Source organism: Belonocnema kinseyi, chromosome 9 (assembly GCF_010883055.1).
Source record: "Belonocnema kinseyi isolate 2016_QV_RU_SX_M_011 chromosome 9, B_treatae_v1, whole genome shotgun sequence".
NCBI lineage: Eukaryota > Metazoa > Arthropoda > Insecta > Hymenoptera > Cynipidae > Belonocnema > Belonocnema kinseyi.
Window position 1 is genome coordinate 73,011,653 of NC_046665.1, and position 21,624 is coordinate 73,033,276.

At 31.5% G+C, this 21,624-nt stretch overlaps 1 protein-coding gene across 7 annotated transcripts in view; it reads right to left on the reverse strand.

The window, feature by feature from the left end:
• Positions 1-21,624, reverse strand: part of LOC117180843 — a 291,065-nt gene that overhangs the window by 102,766 nt on the left and 166,675 nt on the right. For all 7 annotated transcript variants that reach the window (XM_033373373.1, XM_033373372.1, XM_033373371.1 and 4 more), the window contains one exon: positions 3,995-4,159. In XM_033373373.1, coding sequence (XP_033229264.1) covers positions 3,995-4,159 — 165 coding nt within the window. The remainder of the gene's footprint in view (positions 1-3,994; positions 4,160-21,624) is intronic.

Genomic DNA, 21,624 nt, shown 5'->3' on the forward strand with positions numbered 1-21,624 from the left:
CACGAATCTCATGTCAATTGCGTTAATTTTACTCTTATCTTTTTCTTGATAAGTCCATGTCTCGCTACCGTATAGTACAGTCGGTACAAATATAGAATTATGAATTGCCATTTTAGCTTTATTTGGTATATTTTTACTTCTGATAAGGGGACCTGCTCTACCAATAACCTTCTTAGCTTCGTTTATGCGTCTATCTAATTCCTCATCTATCTTCCCGTCCCTAGTAAATAAGCTACCAAGGTATACGAACTTATCAACTTGTTCAATTTTCTCATAATTTAATAAAATATTGCATAGTGTTTTCTCAGTCTTTCCTACGAACTCTATAGTTTTTTTTATTGCGTTAATTTTGGGGCCTATACTCTTCATGCTTGCATCTAGTTTATTCAACATTCTTTGTAAGTCTTCGATAGACTCTGCCATAACAACCTTATCATCTGCGAACGCTAACCCACGTACCCTTACTGTTTCGAGATCCACACCCTCTTCGTCAAAGAGAGCCATTCTTAAACACTCTTCCATAAATAATATAAATAACCATAAAGACATAACGCATCCTTGTCGAACTCCTTGAATAATATCGAAACAGTCACTCAGTTTCCCATTCACTCTTACATTCGCTTTGCTACCTGTATATATTATTTTTATAGCTTGTAGGAGCCATCCATTGACTCCATACTCTTTCAGGACTTCCCAAAGTTTACTTCTATCTACCTTGTCAAAAGCTTTTTCTAGGTCAAAAAATGCACAGAAAACTTTTTTTCCTATTCACAAACTTTTTTCTGTTATTTTCCTTAAGCTAAATAATTGATCCGTACATAACCTTCCTGACACAAACCCACTTTGGACTTCCCAAATCTTTGCTTTTGTTATTTTCATTGCCCTACGAATAAGTATTTTTGAATATATTTTACTTACGGTGATTAATAAGCTAATCCCTCTGTAATTATTGCAGTCGCTTTTATCTCACTTTCTCTTGTACATTGGTACGATAATCGTCTATGTGGTATGCACGCGCCACTGTGTTTAAGCATTTCAGCGTTAATGCCGTCTACCCCAGCAGCCTTACCGTTTTTCAAGTTCTTAATTATATCCCTAACCTCAGTGACACAGACTTTCTCAATTGAGTTTTCCATCGCATCGTGTTCAACATCGCAGTTGTGGTGTCCTATAGCTTCATCTCCGAATTGTCTCCTAAAATAGTCTCTGAAAGCCTCTAGTATTCCGTCTGCATCATATACCATTTCCCGCCTACTATTTCTCATGTTGACAAATTCTGTACTTTTGTTTCCTTTCATTTTTTTTATAAAGTAGTTTCCTGCTTCCTTCAAAGTCGTTTTGTGTTTTCATCTCTTCTTCTGCTCTAATTGTATCTTTACTTTCCTTAACTAATCGTTTGAGTATCCTGTTTTCCCGTCTATAATCATTTCTACGTCTATTTCTTTCCTCATTGCTAAGACCTGCGATGATCAAAGTTCTCTTGTACGCTTCTCTCTTTGCTTTTTGGGCAGCCTGAATTTCATCATTCCACCACGCATCACCAGACATTCTTCCTGCAACTGCGATACCACACACTTCGATCGTACATCTAAAAAGTATAACCCGTAAGATTGTCCAGGCACCCTCTATATCTTTGTTTTTTATATGGTCCTCCCATGTTGCCCTATCTACGGCAAATTTGATTTTCATGGCGAAAACCATGAAAACCCCATAAAAATCATGGTTTTCTACGTTTATCTTAGTGAATAGTAAAAATTTATTTTAAAAAACATCAAATAAAAGTTGTAGATCCTTTGAAAATACATATTTTATGTTCAAAATCTATTTGGAGCTGTTGAAAAATCAAGAAAAAAGCGAATTTTGTATTTAAAACAAGTACTAATTATACTTCATTTTACATTAAAAATGTAATAAATAAATATTTAAATCCAAACGATTTTCTCGAATATGGTTTACCATTGTTAAAATAACGAAATTAGCATTGAAAAAATTTACAATCTTAAACAATATTTTGTTATGTTGTGTTAGTGTTTTTCGTCGTCAATAAAAAACCATTAGATTTAAAAATATATATAAACAGTAGTTTAAACAGTGCTAGTGGGTGTTAGCCTTTTTGGCCGAAAATCGGTTATTTTAATTAAACAAAAATTGTTTGATCAAAAATTAAACTTATAATCCTGTAAACAAATATCATTCATAACCAAAAATATTGTCTTTTCTTTTCTATTATATTACTTCGGATAATAGATACTATAAAATACAACACTTGTGTAGCAATATTAATTTTATTTATCGTAAAAGAATTCCTTAACGTCTTTACAGTCTACATGGATTTATGAATTAACAATTTTTTTCTGCATTTTTGCCCCAGCAGAAAGGAGATATTTTTTCAGAAAAAAAAATTAATCAAAAAATATTTTAATTCATAGCTCTATCTAGTCTGTGAAGGCGTTTAGATATTCTGTTAATCTGTGATGATAATATAGATTCCTTGATAAATTTGATTTGTCACACCTAGCATAATAATATGTGTATTTCTGAAAAAAGACTCTTCCTCTCGATTTCTCTAGTAGCTTATTGTGAATGCATCCGACCAGCACTCAGAAGTTCTGTGGTTCGTTTCCCAGCGGAACGAAAGGAGATCTTTTTTCAGAAAAAAATTCAATTTATATCTTAATTAAAAATTTTCGCGAGACAACAACACAATAATCGCGTATTTGTTTTCTAGTATACGTATATTTGTGTAAATTACAATTAAAAATATACAGTCTTATCATGAAAAATTCTCATTTTTTCACAACTCAATGTTTAAGCACCAAGAATGATTCTAATAATGAGACAAAAATGTCATCCTACCTTTTGTTGAAAATCCTCCCTGAAAGGATCTTTTCTTTCGTCTACTATCTTCACTGGTGAGAAAATTGTTTAAACCACGGGTATTGTGTTCTGACCATATTTTGAATTGCAAGGGATGAAAATGCCGAATGCTAATTATAAGTCCATCACGGGATTTTAGGAACTTTTTACCGTCTCAAGAACGCAGCGTAAATATTCTCGCGCGAACAATATAGTAAACAACGAGTTTATATTTACATTTAAACAACCAATCTTTAAACATTTTCGGCATTTATAACTGTACAGTTGTACATTCGCACTGCTCATCTTCAGTTGTTAATCTTAAATGTTGTTAATCTTCAGTGTTGATCTTCAGTTGACGAAATCTTCAATTGTTGAACTCCGCAATTTGATTCATAAGAATAATGTACATTTTATACATTACGTTCTACCAATCAGTCTATTCATTTAATTCTGGCTAGAAATAAATGATTTTATCACTGTTCTGTCTATTTATACTAAAAGTATGTTATTATAGCTTTAGAAAATTTAAATTAAATTGAAAGAAACAATTCTTCTGCTCAGAAGTTAAAAATGTTACGTCATCCACTGGCTTTACGAGCTATTGTTTATAGCGTCATTCTCATTTGAAAAAAACTTTAAACTGATACTTAATAACATACTAAAAGAACTTGACTTGTAAATTTATCGACAATAATGAACATTACTATTTGCAAAAATTACTGTGCATGTGTATGACTAAAATATCATCGTCGAGTACGTCACTTTACGACGGCACAAATCATCGGCTAGAGGGGGAAAAAAATTAATTTAATAAAAATGTACATATTTCTTTTCTTTAAAAGAAGAGATCTAATAAAAGACTAGCACTAAATCAAAAGAAATTTTAGTAAAAACTATTAAAATTTGAAGTATACGAGTAGAGATTGCGTTTACTTATTCAAAAAGAAAACATGAATGAAAATAAAGTTAACTTAATAATCATCTCTTGTTTTAAATAATTTCTAATTAGAACTACTGAATAGTGAAGTTTTTTTTTAAAGTAAGAAATATCTACACAATTGTAGAAGAAAAATGGTTTTAATAACTTGATGCGAGAGTACTAATTCTGGAAAGAATAATTGTAAAAATATCTCACCTTCCGCAATACGTCTTCTGACTTCATCTATATCTTCACTAGAATCCTTTAGTAAAACGTACATTAATGTAAGAGGAAGCATTTCCCACGAATATGCACCAAATATGCCTCGAAACTGCTCTAAAAGGCTCGTACTATATCCTAGTAGAACTTCAACCTTTCGACCTGAAAAATAAAATATACATTTGTTTTCACAAAATAAAGTTCTATTTTTTCCTGTGTATCATAGAGAACTCATTAGCGCCCAGTTTATATTTCTTAATAGAAAATTGAGCAATAAGGAAATTGTATTTATATTTACATACCTACCCTGAAAAAATGGATAGTTGAGTTAACTATTTAGTTTGTAAAATATGGTACTGCTATTTTATCAGTTGGCACAGCAATTTCATTACTTGCAGAGACTATTCAATTCGTACCAGAAACTAACAAAACGGCTGTCCCAACTAATAAAACAACAGTAAAATATCTCACAACTACAAACTAAATGATTGGCACATGTAACCATTTTTCAGTGTAAAAATAGATCAAAGTTATTATTCATATTCAAGAATGAAGTGAATACAGAATTTGTCTAGCCGAAATATTATTTTCCGTTGACAGCTGATGAGACTATGCTAATATGATGTCTGACCAAATATTACATTAAATTTATCATGAAGTTTTATATCATTGGAGAAATTAACTCGAAAGGAGTGATAGACGGAATTTAATCGCATTCAACATTTATTAATCTCTATACTGAATATTTCAACTACCCACATATGAAATTTATCGCTACTTCTGATGCTCTTGACAATAAGATTCTAGACTCAAAATAAATTGAATGCTTGAATACTTAATGTTGTTGACCTTGAAATGTGTTGACTCTAAGTTTAGAACTGAACTTAAATTAGGCACAAATACGTCTGGATTCAAGTAAAATTCATATGAATTAAAAAAAAGTATGATTATTATTATTATTATTATTATTATTATTATACCATTAGGCCATATCCCTTTCGGGGTAAGCGTAACTCAAACGGTAATAATACGTTCGTCCCGAAAGACTGCTCCCACCCAGGTCACTAATTAATCTCTCTAGCAAGCACCCCAGGCGAAGAGCTTTACAAAATTTCGTTTCAAGCATCATTTCCTCCACTGACAATCTTCATGATGCATTTCTTATATTAACTATTTATCATTTTAAGTACACCCTATATATCTTTATTGTGAATTAGCGTCTCCCAAGTCTGTCTCGTCTTTTTGTTTCTCTTTGTTCGTCATCCTTGACCTGATTAAGTTAATTTTTAAGACTAAAAGGTAATGATCCGTATCACATTCAGAACATTTTATAATCCTTCGCGGAGAAAAATAGATGTTAGCACAGACTATCTAGATATTAATAGGTAATATCTTAGCGATTTAACTATGGGACAGAAATCTACATAATGAAGTAGAGCATCCATAGATATTAAAAAGAAGATTTTAACTGCCAATATCCAAGATATTAAAGGGCAGAATCTAAGATATTCAGGATATATTTTTTAATTGTGCAAAAATTACCTGTAAAGCAGGCCATTTTCTATAAAATGCAAAAGAATGTTAATATCGTAGTCCTCGGTTTTTAAAATCCGAATTCTCAAGCATTCGCCTTTTTGAATAATTATGCGATTTTTGTGTTGAACAGATAACACACTGTTCAAGACTAATATGAAAGATGCCTGTAGCTGAGTCCTCATTTTATTGAGAAAATTATAACATATCCAAAAACATTTAATCCATTTTCCACCAAAACTTATAGTGCAATAGATATCCGAAAAACCACAATACACACGGTGAAAGCTCAAGATACAGACAAAACCTTTTGTCGCCACGCCACACGTCAGCGACCTTGCTCTGATAAAATGTAACTTTTTTAATATCTTAGATATTAACTGTTAATATCACACATTTTATACTGTTGATATACACAGATATTGCCCTTTAATATTTTGTATGTTGAATAGAAGATATTATATATTATGCCGTAATATCTATATCTTATGGTTAAGTATCAAAGTTTTTAATATCTGCTTTACAATATCTACTTTTCTACGTGTTGTATCTTTTATTAGCTCTCTCAGCCTTTCCTGCGTGACAAAAAATTCGATGATACTGTGGCTAACGCATCTGCTCAAGGTATACAAGTCGATAAGGTTATGCCTTAACTATAAGTATCTGTAATAGGTAACCAATCTGTTTCCGTTACGATTAGTTTTTGTGTCTCCAAATCCAAAATTACCAAGCCCCCTTTCCGCACCCTCGCAATTGACAACAAACACATCAACTTATATATTCTAGTTAGTAGAATGATTCTTTCCCCCTGATCGCAAGTGCCTATAGTATCATTTAAAGTATTTAAACTTTAAGTTTAAAGTGTCCCAAAAGCATGCCCATAAAGCATCTTTAACCTCACTCCTTGGACCATCAACTGGGGCGTGACAAGCTATAAGAGTCTTCTGATAACCATTTTCATTCTAACCCACAACAATCTGGGAGATACAAATTCATAACCTATGAGATGTCGTCTTGCTCTTTCATTTATAATCAAACCGACCCCTTGACAACCATGTGATTCACTATCTACTCCTGAGCATAGTAAGAGTCCGTTCTTTAAGTTCCCACAGCGTATCATTCTGCAGTCACATCTCTTTTTCTTGGTTTCAGGAACATATAAGATGTCTAACTTCCTATCGTGCATTGTTTCTCGTAACTGTTTTTCCTTAGAATCGTTAACCCCTCTAGCATTCTGAACACCCAGTCTCCATTCATTGCCTGAAATGAGACCTTTGCCTTTGCCATAAGCATGCTTTTTGTCAACCAAGTTTTAAACTATTTCGAGGCTACTCTATTGTTTTTATTATTCATTGTTTAAAGTATACGTCCAACTATTAACTCAACGCGAGAAATATATTTTGCGAATAAAAATGATGGCCAAAATATTTAGCCAGTCCTCGTAAGGTGGAAAGTTAGTTATAACGTCAGTCCCACCACTTCGGTCCATGAAGGGGAAGCATAGAGAATGAAAAAAAATGTAATCCCCTTACATTCATGGAAAATATTACGAAATCCCATGAAAGCGGACAATTTTTCTATATCCCTGCAAATAATTTCTTCCATTAACCAATAAAAGGTTACAAACTCCCCATGGTATTGTATGAGCTATGATATTTGGTGAAATCGCGAAAAATAAATCAAAACACCCTGGGAGCCATCGAAATCTCTTGATATTTTCGAAAAACGGATAAAACTGTTGTATTAGAAATACTCATCTTTGCATAAGCTGTCTTAATTGTCATTGACACCAGACGTGAATTCTGTGATCTTTTTCACATTTGAATAAGCACTTTTTATTGTATAAACTCGTGGATAATCCTTTCCGTTCGAAATGAATGGGATTGTTTGGAAATGGAAAAATATTTAGAAACAATCGCTCAATAATGGTCTGGGTAGATGAGAAATTTATATTACATTTTTTGTGAAAACAGATGGAGTAAAATGTTTTGTGTCGCTTTCGATGGCGAAAGTCAAATAAAAGGTTTGTAATTAGGACGAATTTTACTTAAATCCACGCATGTTATATTCACACAAATAATAATCTTTAAGGAAAGGGGCCATTGTTTTGAGGTAAAATATAAGGCTAATTAAATTAATGTGTGGTCAAATTAAACCATAACAAAAGTAAGACTTATTTTTAAAAATGTTTAGATTGAAATTGTTTTTAATAAATGTTACATGAACTTTTATATGTTACTTGTAATTTCAGGAATAAGCTACAATTTTCTGCGATTCTCAAAGTTATCAAAAGCTGATTTTATTCCCTGAAAGATTGTTTAGAATCTTGTTTCGTTTGAATTAAAAAAAAAAATATAAATCATACAGTTGTTATTTTTGCAAAGAAAGTTTTTCCTAAAAATATAATTTTAATAAAACCCAATTAAACAGAATTGTGAAGAATCTTTCGAAGAATAAAATCAGCCCTTAATCATTAGGATTTGATAAGAATAACAGGCTTCATTTCAAATTGAACCTAAAATACAAAAACCCAGTTAACATTATTTTGTTAAATAAATCATTTCAACCTAAGCAATTTTTTCTAAAGCATGCTTATGTTTCTCCTGCAAAATTTTCAGCAATTAACATAGGGTCAAAACATAAAAAACTAAACTTTCAATTTTGTTTCCGCTCATTTTTCTCATTCACATTCCTCCAAATGAACCATATATGGTTCAATTTGATATCAGGCAGTTTTGACGCCGCTTTCTTGCTCAAAATGTTTGAACATTTTTTATTCAATTTTTTCTTTCTTTGTATTTTCATCGATTTTATCAATCATTTTAAAAATGCATACGCCTGTCTTTTTTTGAAAGTCCCACTTGTCATTCCCTATTTTGTGTGCATTTCAGTCAATATTCGGGCTTCAAGTGCAACTTTGGCTTGACTGTGTAGCGCTTGAGCATTATTCAAAAACGAATAACGGTAAAAAATAATATTTAAAAACGTAACAAATTTAAGTTTAGAAATGTATTTATATTCAGAGATGAAGTCAGTAAATATTTGACTGCTTTTAATATATTCACCAGATCAAGATCCAGATATATTTTTGTTCAATTGAAGTTTAGCTCTGAATTTAAGTAAATTTTTGAATTTAAGGTACAACACTTCTAAGTATTCATTTCTACTATCTAGTCTAATATTTACAAGGAACAAAGTTTTGTTTTGAAAAATACTGTATTATGTTAAGATGAAAAATTGGCTTAAATTATAGTTCTACGAAAATAAGGTAAATTTTTAAACAGCTCATTCTGAAGGTGTTAAACCATGAGATTGCCAAGAATATTGGCATGCTCGCTACTTGTTTTGTAGCCGTAACAAAAGGGACGGAAAAATTTAAATTTTCTTATCCAACATTTATTCATTTCATAGAAAGATCCAGTATTCCTTTGAATTCGATATTTATTTTCTATAAAGAAAAATAGCTTAATACCCTTAATCATTAAAAAGTGATTCCTGATTTCCAGAAAGACTGGACTCTCTCAGTAACTTGTAGCGGATTCTCAGCGAATTCCAACTGTCTGAAATCTTTAACAATGTCTAACTGATTCTCAGTGAAATTCCACTGATTCAAATTTCAAGTAGCACGAAAAATCTTATCAACGGTATTAGGCCGATCCAGAACGAGTTATCGATCAGAATCGTGTAGGATAGCTCAGTGTCTATCAGCTAGTATGCTTGTAGCGGACAATAGCTTTCCGGCTCCTTATGTCATGATATATTAGGCATTACTCGAGCCAATGGTGGCGTACCGAGCAGAGTAGAACCGCCCACCTGAGGCTCGAGGCCGTTTTTAAAATGAAAATGGCCACCTCGAATAGACAACGCAAGGGACAGGGGCAGGTGCGCGCGACGTCGCGTCGCGACGCCAGACGTCGCGTCGGTTCCTCCTCTCGTGATGCAGGTGGAAAGGTCGGGTTACGAAGAGAGGCGGGAGGAAGGGTGACAGAGTGAAAAGGCGGAGGGGAAAGGGTGGCGGAGTGAGGAAGGAGAGGGGATTGTATGGAGAGAAAGGGAGCGAGAGGAATGAGAGCGAGTTGGGTGGGTGGAAAACAGGCGCGGTGTCGGGGGAATCCCCATCGGTTCTTGGTTCTCTTCTGTCCTGTCGACAAGCGTTAGAGTCTCTTTGGTCGCCATTTTGTAACTGACGTCATAGGCGCAAGCCTATAACGTTGATCCAAGTGAGCCCATCTAACTAATAGCGCATTCATTTATCCTTGGTGTACTCCAAGAGCACGCCAACCGCTTCTTCTTACTTCTTCCTACTTCTAGCTTCTCACTCCGACCTGCTTCGGTACAGCTCGGAGTGCACCAGTGCAGAATAATCCAATAAGATATAAGCCTTTACGGATTTAGAGTCAATGTGTCCACTCGAATCTATAAAAAAATCCGGGTTTTCAACATTTTTCGAGATCATTCGAATTTTGAAGAAATTTTATTTCGCTGTGACCAATTTTGGTGAAAATTGTTCTCGTCATCGACTATTCGTTTTCTTTAAATTTGAGTCGGTGAGTTTCCACTGTCCAGCAAGTTAATATTCTCGAGACGGATTAAAAATTCCCGGTTTTTCCCGGTCAAGTTTTTCAATTTTTCCGATCAACCAAAAGAAACATATAGAAATATTTTCCGCAAAACTCAAACGTTTATTTTAATTGACGGCGTTTATTCTAAACGTCCTTGAACACAACAAAGCTAAAAATTACAAAATGAATGCATTTTTTAATTAATACTGAAATTTTTCACAAAAGTTTTTTATTTTTAACTAAGATAGTTCAATTTTCAACAAAAAATTTTTACTAACAAAGATAAATTGCCACCCAAAACTTAAGTAATTCAGTTTTAAATTACAAAAATTCATGTTTAACCAAACAGATTTTCAACCAAAAATTAAATAATTACAATTTTAGACAAAGAGTGAATGTTCAAAAACAAAGACATGAACTTTTAACTAAAATTGTGGAATATTTACCTGGAACAATATCTTAATTTTCAGTTTAAAAACTGTCTTTTCATCTACAGAAAAAAAAACAAGTTTTTAATCCAAAAGTTCATTTTTCAACCAAAAAAATGAATTTTTAATTAAAATGAAGAATCTTCCACCAAAAAATTAATTTTTAACAAAAGAGTTTAACTTCCAGCAAAGTAATTTCATGCCAAACCTAAAGGATTCAACGAAATAGTCGAATTTTTTATTAAAAAAGACAATTTTTCATCAAATTTGTTTAATTAGAAACTAAGAAAGACCCATTTTTAATTTAAAAAAAGGAAGATTTAAATTTTCAGTTAAAGAAATTAATTTTCTTCAACCAAACCGAAAATGAGAGGAAAAATGTTCGTCAATTGAAAAAATTTTTAACTACCAATATAAAAAATTAGTAGAATATATCAAATAGGAAGCATATATGTGTATGATTCAATGATCTTAAAAAATTTATACATTTTTATATCGTATTCGAACTATCTCGAATAAAAAGTTTCATACATATATCGAAGGTTTTCTATTTAAATTGTATTTCAAAAGATCTAAACGTAGACAAAAATTACGCTAAACTTTACGCTAGAGTTTACAAAATTTTCAGAAATCTGATGAATTTACGGATATTTCACATATACTGGAAAAAGTAAAATTGTAAAGAATGCTTTCCCTGAAAAAAGAAACTAAAACCATTTTTTTACATTTGTTGCAGTAAGAAAACGTTTAATTGCAAAAAAATTGATGAAATATTTTTTTTATCTTTTACAAAATTGACATTAGAAATAATGTTTTTCAATTTAAAATACATCATCTGTAATATTATTTCGATTTTTGAAATAATAAAAAAACTTTTTTCTGAGATCTAATTCTTGACAAGAATACTTTGACTGAAAGTTCTGTCAGTTTAGCAAACTCAATTTTCTAAGTGCACATTTGGAACCCAAAAACATTGAATGTTTTAATTATTTTAAAATTATCATACTAAGGCATTTTTCAGTTAGAAAAAAAAACATTGCTATAGAATAAACCAAATTTTCATTGTAATTTTCCAAATTTTTTTTTACTCGTCCAAAATGTTGTTTATTCCAGAAATTCTGTGAAATTATTGGTACAGAGCAACCAAATAATTGATTTCTGCACTCTTACAAAAACATTCAGAAATATTATAAGGTTAGTACAATACACGAGACTAATTCAAGATCAAAAAATCCAAATTCTTAATTACATGCAAATTTTTAGCAATAATTGTAAGTAACAAAAAAAAGAAATGTTTTTTTTTCTCAATTTGCCGTATCTGACATTTGTATTTAACATAAATCATTCTGAGTAATCTGATAGAAGCAAATGATAAAGCGGCTAGTCAAAATATCTAATATTTGTTTAAAGTAAATCTCTTATCTTTTTTATTAATGAGACATTGTCGCATTCCATTGGAAATGTTATGGTATGTTTATCGTTTATCGCTACACTTCCTTTGCTTGGTGTAATAAGCAAAACGCAATGTACGTCACTTAGTAAGTGTTTTTATGACGATTAAAGGGATTTCTTATTTATTTCGAGTAAAGAAGTGATTCAAAATATGTTAACTACCAACATTTTTTTGTTTAATTGACAGTTTTGTTCTTTAGACCAAAACCATTGAATAACTTCAGAAATACAAGACTTTGTCTATTCTCTTCCTTAATATTTAACCACATCCTGCAGTGATTTGCATTTTTCGTATGTTACAAACCATTATAATAAGCATCTTCTCTTAATATATTCTCATGTATTGTATGTCTTTATTTTTAACTCTCGAAACCCCATACAAAATGAAACCCACATCTGCATTTCTTCAATAGTTTCCATAATAACCGGCATATTCTTTCCTGCCTTTTGGCGATCTGGACGAAATCTGTGGTTATTGTACAATGTACATTGTTGGAGAAAGGAATATGCTACTAATTCTTTTCTTCTCACCTGTTGCTCTGAGGATGCTTCAATTTCCGAGCATAAAAGTTATGTAAATTGTCAATTCTAGCTGAAATTCGCGTGCTAATATAAAATTATACCCAATCCTATAAAACAGAGTCATTCATACTTCTTCTGATCACTTGATCTTATACTAGAATTAAGCTTTCCGCATTTTTAGGCAGAATTTATGAAAAGTGTTGAAAGAGTATTATGATGTGGAACATGAAACTCTTCCATTCATTTGAAAAGTTTCGGCTTGAGAGATTCAAAACAAGCAGAATGTCAGAAGACGAATAGTGAAATACAGGAAGGTACATATTTAGACAAAGAAGTGACGGGCCTTGAATATCGAGTTCCAACATCTGATGTGTTTATAACATTTTTGACGTCACGACGGATTCATCAATAACAGCCTAACAGGAGATCGTTGAATACGTGTCTCAAGTTTGGTCTGGACCAATTCACTTTGATCAAATCATTAGTGTTTATCCATACTATAATTCAATTTATAACTTTATCAAACTCGATTAAATTAACTTAACAGATTTAAAGTTTAAATTATTATGAAGAAAAAAACGAGAAAAATAATAAGATTTCACTAAATGAAGTATTAGGGAATATGAATTACCACGTTGATGATACAACACATTCGTATGATTTTTGTATGCAGAAAAAGTGGGCTCATGAGTCTGATAATTTGTAGACCAAATTCTCTTTAATTCCTGAGCAAAAAATAGTTACGTGTATACCCGATTAAAATATTCTGCTTCTTCAAGAGAATAATTATTCCTGCATTTCAAGACTATAACGACCATTCAGGAAGAACTTTTAAATGCGCTAGAACGCACGGAACGAGTTATTTTTCTTACATCAAGAAAAACCTCAACTGCTACATCGTGGCAAGCGAAAGTAACGCAACTTGCTTTTAAGTAATTAAAAAGTACTAAGTCTCGAATGGAATTTTTCATCTAAATTAATCAAATAAGCGTAATCAATTAATAGTATGTAATAAGGATAATTATAAATGTATACCAACTTTTTTTGTATAAATGGCAGAAAATTTTATGACCATGTTAAACGCAACATATAATATACGCTTTGTAGTTATTGTGTTTACGTTGTTGCAATTTTTTTAACGCATTCTCGGAAGTGCGTAACACGGAACGGAAGTTACCACGTGTGAGAAATGTGCGTGTGTAAATAAACAGAGGATAATCCGTTTGGTACCTGTATTCTTCAACAGGTTTATAGACATTAGGGCTTAAATTTTTTGTTACCATATTAAAAATATATAATATAATATATAAATATATATATTTTTAAAAAATGTATAAAGTATAGAAATGTTGATTGTTAAAACTCTGATGATTCACCTTCGAGTACTAACTTGTATAGACAATGATAGGAGAAAGAAAAAATTGATTAGCATGATAAACCTAACGGATATATAACCCGTAAGAACGATAATCCGAAACTGTGATAAGATAAAGAAAAGGATGAATGGTCAGTTTCAGTGTATTCCGACCGACCACCGGAGTTGTTCATTCACGGTGATAACACTGTCGTAAAAAAGGAAATGAACGGTTAAGTTTACCATAAGTATTTATTACAAATGCACCTTACGAAGTATTGTACTTTTCTTAAACTCCGAGAAGTCAAGGAGGTAAAAAGGAACAACAATGTTGCTCCAACTCTGGCGGAAAAAATTTACTCTATAAAAGTTATAATAATTGGTTAAAATTAAATATATATGTACAGTGAAACACTTCAATAGCCCTCTCTTCTATAGCCCTTCCGAGAATTGACGCCGCGACGCATGTAGGTCTAACAGGAGCTGCGCGGGGTGCGCCGGATCTGCGGTTGTCACTCAGGCGAGCAGCCAAACGTGAACAAACAAAAGCGGAGCGGGCTACAATGAGTTAGTTCCCACCCACTGTCAGCCCCAAAATCGGCGCTATAGAAGAGTTTCAGTGTATATATTGTTCTAATAATATAATATATGGCAAGATGATCAAAATTTGTAATAAGACGGCCATTATATTTTAGATGGTGATATAATAAGAATTGTAAAAAATTGTTGTTTTTACTTTGAACCAACCTAAATATTATTTGAGTAAAAGAACTTCCGTTTTACATACAAAACTGAGTTCGTAACGATCAATATTTTTATGTATTAGGAATACAATTTGCACTGTAATGCTGAGAAAATGACTTTATTTTCAGGCATTGTTGTCGTCTGAGGTGCATGGCACGACCCAAGCTCTGGGTTGCAATTATTAAAAGAAGAATTGTAAGTGGCTTGCAATAATAAGTAGGCTAAGTTATCACAATAGTGCTTGTTTAGGATAAGTTAGGATAATTATTTTTAATTGCACTCGAAAATTTAAAGATAATTAAACATGAAAGATGAAATAACTTATAACGCAATTCAATAATGACGTTAGCAAATATTTATCACTATTTTAGATTAAATAGTTCCAGAATTTGTATACCATTAAGACGTTAAAGTACAAATGAAAAACATGACGACGGATTTGAACGATATTTTTCTTTCTGCAAAAATACCGTTTTATCGTCTTCTTTCGAAATCCGGTCCAAAATTTAAGAAAAGTTCGAAATTAAACGTTCTAATTTTTCGTTTATAATATAAAAAGCTGATTTTTTATATCAAAGAATTAGAAAATAAAATTTTGCACAATTAACAAAAATCTACGAAAAGTACTTCTTGCTTTGTTGAAATATCTTGCTTCGTTAACAAAAAAATTTGAAAAATATATCTACAGGAAACAAAATTCCCCGGTCTCAAAAATAAGTTAGCCCGCATAAAATTGATAGGATGCTTTTCTGATATAAATAGAATCTTTTAACAAATATATGGAAAAAAGTTGGAAATTTCCAGAAAATCCTAGTTATTTTTTTCTTAGAACTTTAAAAATATGAGAAGATTTTCTGAAAAACCCCATCTTTTTAAATTATTCTAAAACCTTTCCAAAAACTGTCTGCTTAGATAAGAAAGGAATCCTATCATAAATCCTTTTGCATGTCTGGCTGAAAATTTTACTTGCATATTTTTGTTGAACAATTGAGCATTTAGCTTTTTTGGTTAAAAAACTTAACTATTTAGTTAAAAATCTAATTATTTTTTTGAAAACTTAACAATTTTTGTAGAAAATTCAACTGATTAAAAATAAATCTGTTTTGGTTGAGAGTTTAAACATTTTGAATAAAATTCTCCTTTTTGGATGAATTCAAAAGTATTTGATTAAAAATAATATATACATACACACACACACACACACACACACACACACACACACATATATATATATATATATATATATATATTTAAATATCAACTGTCACATTTTTTGTGAAGAAATCATTCTTTCTTGTTGAAAGTTCAACTACTTTGTTAATAAATCATTTTTTTGGGTGAGTATTCATAATTTAAGTTGAAAATTCATCTGCCTGGCTGAAAATGTAACTATTGTGTTAAAAATTAATGTTTGTTTGTTAAAAATGACTGTTTTACTGAAATTGTTGTAAGTTGAAAATGTATCTCATTGGCCGAAAATGTAAATTTCTTGGGTCTTTTTTTTAGAAAATTAATGTTCTTGGTAGAAAATTAATCTATTTGGATAGAAATGAACACTTTTATTAAAAATTCATATTTTCAGGTAGAAAATTGTACTGTTTGGCATTAAATTTGTATTTGGCTTGAAAATTCAATACTTTGGTTGGAATTGTTGTTATTTCTTGACTGAAAAATCTTGGCAGAAATTTAATTCCTTTTGGTAAAAACATACAACTGTTTGGTACTCCCTAATAAGTAAATTTTTTACGAACATGAATTAGTGACTGAATTCTAGTTGCGAATCGGCTATTTTTTACTTAATACTTGTTGGTTGACAATTCCTCCATTTTCTTAGAAATTCATCTCTTTTGGTAGAAACTTAATTCTTTTAACAAAAACATGCAACTGTTTTGTTTCCTGTAAATTAGAATAGACATAATTTATTACTAATAACAACTAGTGATTGAATAGTAGCTATAAATCAGCTATTTTTTAATGATAAACCAGTACAGCTTACTTATTTATTATTGAGAATAACCGATTCATAGCTAGAACTTAGTTACTCAGCCGTTAGTTAGTTAGTTAGTTACTCAGCCGGAGCTGAATACACGGCCCAGTTTTGGTCCAATTTTGACAGCCAAAGGTCGGCTAAAGTTATTGGGCCAATATCGGCATTTTAATCGGCCCAGTATTGAGACAGTGCTGGCAGCCTATATTGGCTATTTATATTTGCCGATCCTCCACCGATACTCGGCCCAATATCAGCACTTTATTGCGCCAAGTCTCACTTTTAGTACGGGAAACCATGTTTCACGAGGATCAGCCAAAGTCTGGCCCAGTGACGGCACATTACTGGGCCAAGTGTCACTTTTACCACGGCAAACCATGTTTTATTTAAATCGGCTCAATTTTGAGCCAGTACTGGCAGGCTATATTAGTTTTTTATATTTCCTGATCCTCCGCCGATGCTTGGCCCAGTATCGGCACTTTATGGCGCCAAGTCTCACTTTTAGTACGGGGAACCATGTTTCACGAGGATCAGCCAAACTCTGGCCCAGTGACGGCACATTACTGGGCCAAGTGTCACTTTTACCACGGCAAACCATGTGTTATTTAAATCGGCCCAATGTTGAGCCAGTGCTGACAGTCTATATTGGCTATTTATATTTGCCGATTCTCCACCGATGCTTTACCCAGAATCGGCACTTTGTTTCGCCAAGTCTCAGTTATAGAACCTAATAAATAAATCTTACACGAAAGATAAACAAAATTTATTGAAAAATTTTTAAAGTTCACGATGAAATTTTTCAAGTTCTCTCATTAAAAATTTTTAATGTTTAAGAAAAATTACATTTCCTGTCATTGCAAAAAGTTGTAAAGCAGGCTACAACGGAAAAAAATGAAATATTACGCGAAGAAAAATTGTAATCGATTTAAATTATTTATTTAAAGATTATTGTATTGATATTCCGGTTAATATTTCGTCGCATAATAATAAATAATTAGAAAAAGAGAGCTTAAAATCTGGTTCTTTAACTTTTCTGAACTTCAGCGTATGAGGATGACTTTTTCACAGAGTTTCAACTTGTCGGTTTATGCAGAGTGGTTAGCATGTCCGACTGCTAGACAATACATTTAGGTATATAGATGTAGGTTCGATACCCCGTAGCATTAGAAATTTTATTTGTAATATAATGTTCAAGATGAAATATATGTATTCATTCTGAACAGGAACATTAATATTTATATTCAAAGTACTCGAAGTCAATTAATATTTATTTTTTAAATATCTTTTTTGTCATATCCTTAGACCGTAGCCAGTGTTGGGCCGAGAATGGCAGCCAAGCCCTGGCTGCCAAGTGCAGGCCATTGTTATTATTCCGTCATTGGCGCGATAATGGCAGCCGAGCTTCGGCAATATTTTTGCCGACTATGGGCCAATATTGGGCCGTATGTGACTTCGCACTTGAGAACATACAGACTTTTTTTGGTTGAATTCAACTAATTTTGATTTTAAGTAAAAGTCTTTCTTGATGTAAGTATATCAACTTACATTTATCGTTGAGATTTCTTCTACTTTGGTCTAAAATTCAACTACTTAGCTGAAAGATTAACTACTTTGTAAAACATTTTTTTTTCGTCAGTGAACCATTTCATTGACTCAGATACCTAACAAATTGGGTGTCACATATTGTTTTGAAATTAATATTATTAAAGTGGGTCAATTTTAGAAATAGTGTTAAAGGAATATAAGAGAGGATATAATGTTTGTTAAAGCATTCTTGTTGAGCAAGGAAGACATGTGCCGATGAGATGAGGGGATTATTTCGACATCCCTCAACTGAAGCCATGACTATAGCTACAAAGCTCGTGGACTATGCATCGTCAAAGGGTGGTCAATTTCATGCCAGGTGGAAACACAGTGCGTGAGGATTCGCGAATGTCCGGCTTGTCAGTGGCAGCTCGAATAGCGCAGAAAAAGAGAGAGATATCCTGATATATTATAGTGAGATGGATGGAGAGACCAAGAGTCAAAAGGGCCTACAGTAGTCCACAAAACCCATCCACACGTGAGTGCTCGACAGGCTTTGTAGAAATGATACTGTTGTCGCGTGAAATTGAAACCAGCAGGTGAGGGGTCGTTTCGATGTCACGAATAGTTTCGAAAATCGTTTGTTGAAATATGAGCAAAAATAATCTAGTAATATAAGAACCTATTCAGAATAAAATGTTATGATTATATGTGCGTGTTTAGAAACGAGAATGCCTAAGGTCTTCAACAGAGTATTTATAAAAAATATATACGAAACGTAAATTAAGAAACTGATTATCTTGTGACTGAAAGAAAGAACCTTTTTACTTTGAAGTTTGAATACGTCTCTCTAGGCTAGTCGCTGGTTAGTTAGTTCTTCAATAGCTCTCAAGGAGTATAGACCTCTGAATGAAAGGAATAATCTCTATGAAATAAATTTTGCATCTTGTTGCATTACCTGCATCCCATAGAACTAATTATAAAATAAAACTGATTATAAAATCAGGATGGCCGTTTTACTCAAAAAAGAAAATTTCTCGTCATTTCCCAGTTCAGAACAATTTTTTAGGGTCATTGGAATTACAAAGCTTGAAACTTTAAAAACTGAAAACTTTTCATTTGATGTAATCAGTCAAAGTGAAACCTTTTCAATTTTAGGCTTTTATAATTGAAGTTAACAGATTTTTAACTAAAACTATCAATAATTTATTATTCATTTTTAGATCTTAATTTTTTTTCTACTGGTCTAAATCAATATTATTAAATATTGATAATCTTCCTGGGTTCAGATCAAGGTCAATGCGAATCCCTTTCAACTAACATTAATAAAAATGTAAACAAAAATAAAAGATGCCCATCTTCCAATTGAGTAAATAATTAAAGGTAACAATTTGGAAAGAAAAAAAAATTAAAAAGGAAAAAAGGAAAAATTAAGGCGAAAAAATGAGCCTCTTCTCCTATTCAGAAAAACAGTTATTTACTAAAAAATCCTCCGTTTTAACTCGATAAAAATGTTAAAAACAAAAAAAAACTTCTTTCAATTCAGAAAAATGATAGAAAATAGAAAATTTCCTCCCTTCTACGCAATAAAAATGGTAAAAGAAAAATGGCTCTTTGAATTCAGAAAACAAAATTTCGTCTCTTCCAACTCTATAAAAACCATGAAAATAAAAAAATGGCCTTTACTATGCCGATAAAGAAATAACCACAATTATCATTCGTCTAATTAAAAAAATATTGCAAATTATAATTTCTTTCTTTCCAACTAGATAAAAATCTTAAAAATAAAAAATTTTCCTCTTTATAAAACTAGCAAAAAAATTAAAAATTCTTTCATCAAACTCAATAAAAACATTGAAAATAAAAAAATAGCTTCTTAATATTCAGATAAGGAAATAACAAAAATGATCCTTCTTTCAATTCGAAAAATATTGCACATTATACTTTCCTCCTTTCCAACTAGATAAAAATCTTTAAAAATACAAAAGGTCCCTCTGCCAGTCCAATAAAAGTCAAAAATTGAACTTAATATTTAAAAAAGTTGAAATCGAACTTATTTTAATTTGCAAGTATCACGTGTCACGTATCAAGTATCACATTTTGCGTTATGACAATAGTATAGAATTATAGATATAGACATATGCCTAGAAAGAAAGCATACATTATAAAGAGGGTCAGATATCAAGGCCGGGAGATTTCAAACTTAGTGACCCTTGTCTGGTGTAATAATCACTAATTAAATTTGTGTCAATACTTTGCTTATTCTACGGACAATTGACTAGCTTTGAACACATTTTGGTTTAATCTTTTATTACTTCATTGTATTGTAATTATTCAAATTTCGGTGCTTTTTCTGGTTATGGCGTACCATAAAAAGGAGGGAATTTAACTATAAGAGAAGGTGGTGACTAAATGTAGAATCTAAGCGAAAAACCACAATTCACCGTTTTTATTTAAAATTGTACACTTTTCATTTTTAATTTTTCAATTTATAAAATTTTTAATTGCAAATGTTACAATCAAATTAATGTTTAATTATTCAGAAATTGTTTCATTCTGACGTCTAAAAATTACAAGTTTTTTAATTCTAAAGGCTTAAAATTTCTAATTAGAAACACTTCATTACAAATTGGTTAATTTTAAGCAATTTAATTTTAAGTTTATGAATTTTAAGTTACTAAATTTTGCAATCCAAGCGATTGCCAATGACTATATATTTTATCTATTTAAATCTGAGAAACTTCGAAGCTGGACATTTTCAAACAGCATAATTTGAAACTTATTGAGCAATTTTTTAATTTATCGTTCAAAATACCTTGAACAATGCTTAATTTTTCGAGCTTTATGCATAACAAGTGGAAATTTTTTTAGTGAATTCCAGTAATACTTACCGAAATATAATTTTTTTAATTTATTTTTTTACTTTTGGTAAATTCAATCATTCTTTGAAAATTTGCGACTTTTTACACGAATCTCGACCCCTGGGAGGGATCTAGGAAAAATTCTAAAATATCTTAACAAATTAGCAAAATAATACTGAGATTGAGCTTTAAAATAGACCAAATAACTTTAAAATATATCGATTATTTCCAGAATTATTGCAATAATTCGAAAGTATAGAAATTTGACGTTTTTTGCAATATTATTTATTAAGTTGATATTTTGTCTATAACTTAGACTCATTTAGAAGCAGAATTTTATCGTCTTTTGTATAATTATGAGGGAAACAATTTAATTTTAATATTGTAAAAATTAAGGGCTGTGTAAAAATAAATTTAATTACCAGCCTAAAAAATTCACAGAATTACAAAATTTGTGGCAAACGAAACTGAATAAAAGAATTAATATAAAAATCATTACAGCTAACATAAATTATTCAAGGTATTCAAGAAGTAATAATTTAAAAATATTAGCCTTTCACCCGTGTAGAAATAGCCCGGTTTGACCCGACCAGAAGAAGGTTTCTGGCCAGAATCTGACCGGGTCAAACCGGGATGCTATTTTTTTAATTGCCCGGCCGG